Source organism: Octopus bimaculoides, chromosome 4 (assembly GCF_001194135.2).
Source record: "Octopus bimaculoides isolate UCB-OBI-ISO-001 chromosome 4, ASM119413v2, whole genome shotgun sequence".
NCBI classification, from domain to species: domain Eukaryota; kingdom Metazoa; phylum Mollusca; class Cephalopoda; order Octopoda; family Octopodidae; genus Octopus; species Octopus bimaculoides.
The window spans coordinates 116,479,419-116,483,449 of NC_068984.1; the positions used below are offsets into that span (position 1 = coordinate 116,479,419).

General features: G+C 33.8%; 1 protein-coding gene across 3 annotated transcripts in view; it reads left to right on the top strand.

Moving 5' to 3' along the window:
* Nucleotides 1–4,031, top strand: part of LOC106876369 (uncharacterized) — a 559,415-nt gene that overhangs the window by 507,219 nt on the left and 48,165 nt on the right. For all 3 annotated transcript variants that reach the window (XM_052967377.1, XM_052967376.1, XM_014924884.2), the window contains one exon: nt 3,814–3,873. In XM_052967377.1, coding sequence (XP_052823337.1) covers nt 3,814–3,873 — 60 coding nt within the window. The remainder of the gene's footprint in view (nt 1–3,813; nt 3,874–4,031) is intronic.

A 4,031-nucleotide genomic window follows, 5' to 3' on the forward strand; every position in this document is an offset into this window, starting at 1 on the left:
ATCATTATTATTATTATTATTATTATAATCATTATCATTATCATTATCATCATCATCATCATCATTATTATTATTATTATTATTATTATTATTATTATTATAATCATCATCATCATCATCATCATCATCATCATCATCATCATCATCATCATCATCATCATCATCATCACCACCATCATTATCATTATTATTATTATTATTATTATGCTGTGAAAGGAAGTTCGCTTTGCTGTAGATTAAGTTTAGCATAGCAACGAAAGAAAATGCATAGTGTCAGGACGTGAATGTAACTAAGCTTTAGAGGTAATACTTCGTGGTCGATGTTGTTCTTGTGGATGTTGTTGAGTTTGTTGTTGTTGTTGCTCTTTTAGAACTTGGTGGTGTTTTATGTGTAGAATATATGATACTGAAATTTGAAATTCTAATAAATTTTTCAAATTCTAACTAATATGCATGAGAAAAATGCACTCCTTTGGAGCGTTTTGAATGGATAAGCAGTTTTCTTTTAGGACGAATTTCAGCGATGTTTCCAGAAAATTGAACATTGATTAATATTCTGACATACGCTGGCAGAGTTGTTACTGGGCAAAATGCTTTGCGGTATTTCGTCCGTCTGTCTTTACGTTTTAAGTTCAAATTCTGCTGAGATCGATTATGCATTTCATCCTTTCTAGGTCGATAAAATAAGCACCAGTTGAATACTAGAGTCCATGCAACCGAATATCCCCTTGCTCAAAATTTCAGGCCTTGTGCCTATAGTAGAAAGGAATACTCTAACGTACGTAAGGTGGCAGGCCGGCAGAACCATTAGCACACCGGGCAAAATGTTTAGCGGCATATCGTCCGTCTTTACATTCTGAGTTCAAATTCCACCGAGATTGACTTTGCCTTTCAAACTTTCGGGGTCGATAAAATAAGTGCCACTTGAGCACAGAAGTTGCTATAATCGATTTACCCCTCCCTCGAAATTACTGGCCTCGTGCCAAGATTTGAAACCAATATTCTGACATACGTTATTGAGTTCCTATAATTGTTAGGATGGCCATTGCTGCTTATTTTTTTACATTCTCAACCATCAGAGTCCATTTTCTTCAAACTCTCTTATGTAACTGAATGAAAAACAACAACTTCAACAACCACATGAACAACAACAGGAAATAAAATATAGCAATGAAAACAAACGAGAATACTTAACAAACTTCTCTTTTCAGTAGTCGACGAAAATGTATTAATCGATTTTTTTAGGCAATGGTCTAAAGGCTGTAGTGGTGAAGGTTGTGAGGGAACAATATAAAAAAGGGAATGCTGATTGGTGAATGAAAACTTGGTGTGTAATTTTTCCTCAAAAATTTTACTTTTCAATTAACATACATTCATTGCTTTGAATATAATTCTATTTCAATATCTCGTGCAGTTTTAAAAGGGGAATGATGTCTAAAAAGAGAGGATAGGTAAGGGTGTATTTAGGTGATGTATGAACGAAGATTGGAAGGATAAAGAGATTAAGGATGAAGAATAGATGAAAATATTGCATGCAGGAATATGAAGAAGTTGGGAGAATGCAGAGTAGGAAGAAAAATATGAGAATATTAGAGAATAATAAAGAAGTGGTTTGAGAAAAGTATTGTCGTGGCTATAGGAAGTAGAAGTAATTAAAAGAGCATATACTGGGATTGCATGTGTGGAAGGATGAATGAATGCGGATTGTGTGTATTTTTTGGAGACAGGGAAGAGAAAATAAGAAAATGTATAGCATAACTAGGGAGACATCAAGGGTGGTAAGAATGTGTAAATGGATAGAGACAAAACAAATGTATAACTCCTGAATGCGGAATGATAGACATAATGGTGGCAACGGAAGAAATAAATACAGAGAAAAAGTAAGATTATGTGAGACTAATGAATCGTGAGGAGAGCAAGAAAGATGGATGAAAAGTAGAATATGGAGGGAAATAAAAAGAATGAATCATATCTTGGATGATGTAAAAGTTTTCATCGTAGAATCTATTAATAAAGTATTCAATTTTAGGTTCCAACAGACGGACTGTTGTAAGTAACGCTATGGAAACAAAACTATCAATAACTATAGACAGCAGACAACCCTCTGCATCATATATTTGCGTGTGGATACATACATACATATATATATATATTTATATATATGTAGACACACACATATATATATATGTGTGTACTTATATATATATATATATATATGTACACACATATATATATATATATATATATATACGCATGTGTGTATAAGTGAGAGAGAGAACTTTTACAATTACTATTCAGTTATAATTAGAAATTATGGAAAGTATTGTGTGAAAAGATATTGCTATAAAACCTCAGAAGATGAATACGTTTAAGTCATGTGTGCAAATATGAGTTTGCCAGTGTATATATGTGTGTATGTGTGCGTGTATGTGCATATGTGTGTATATGTGTTTGACTATGCGTGCCTGAGCTTGTGTTTGTGTTTTCCATGATTAATTTTTTCTATTTCTGTATGTTTATGTCTAAGTTTGCATTTGAATACGAAATCGTCTACTTGAAGTACCAGCTATTATATAACACTGTCAGTTTAACAACAATGCATCGGCTCTGATGTACGAGCGTATATTTGACAGCAAAACATAGTTTTCTGTATCTCTTCTTAACAAAAATTTATCCCTTCTTTTTCTGCTAATATGGTTAATCTACCGTTTATGAGTATTTCTCATTAGAAAAGTCACACAAATGTCAAATTTTGATGGAATCAAAGATTTTTTTAAAAAATATGACATTTAAATCATTCCTTTTCATGCTCCGTTCCGTAAAACAAGCAATTCATTTTTAATTTCAATTAGAATTTCTTAATTTCGACCACTTTCAACACATTAAGAAAATTAAGTCTGATGTACCAACATTGTGGAAAAACATGGTGAAATTGATATGTTATCATGAGTTCAGTTTTGCTGTCAACGTATCATAGTGTTTGTGTGTTACGTTACATTTTTTTACACACTTCAAATTTTCTATATCTTGGAGAAATACGTTGCAGATCTTTTAAGAACTCTTCTTTACTTCATACCTATCTGGAAACCCTTATGATGAATCCCTCCTGCAGCGTATTTCACGAACCGCTAGGTTACGGGGACGTAAACACACCAGCATCGGTTGTCAAGCGATGTTGCAGAGACAAACACAGACATACAAACATATACACACACACACACACACACACACACACACACACATATATATATATATATGCATATGTATACATATATACGACGGGCTTCTTTCAGTTTCCGTCTACCAAATCCACTCACAAGGCTTTGGGCGGCCCGAGGCTATAGTAGAGGACACTTGCCCAAGGTGCCACGCAGTGGGACAGAACCTGAGACCATGTGGTTGGTAAGCAAGCTATTAACCACACAGCTACTCCTGCGCCTATAAATAATTGTTTCAAATTTTAGCACAGGGTCAGCAATTTCAGTGGAAGGGAAGGCAATTACATTGATACCAGGGCTCAACTATTACTTATTTCATCGACCTCGAAAGGATAGAAGGTAAAGTCGACCTCGGCGGAGTTTGAACTCAAAAAATTACAAGATACCGCTAATCATTTTGCCCGGTCTACTGACGATTCTGCTAGCCATATATGATTGTAAATGTAAAACATTTAAATTCGCGCTTTCTCATAAAAGTGATATTCATCTATGCATATATATTTATTTTCGACTGAGATAGTAACATTTTGCTAATTAGATGTTTCGAAGTCTGTTATGATATATTTAAACTATTGTATTCTTATATACTTTGCAGGGGCGGTAACCGTGTTCATAGGGGCTCTGCTGCTTCTGCCATTACTAATGAGTGCAATAGGTGAGAATAATTTCATTACACTTTTTTTCCTTTGCCGTTCAATCCATACTTGTTTGGCTAAACTGAATCAATGAGGATACTATCATCTTTTATTTATTTAGATAGATACACACAGCTATGATCCAAATCATTTTATATATATATATATATATATATAT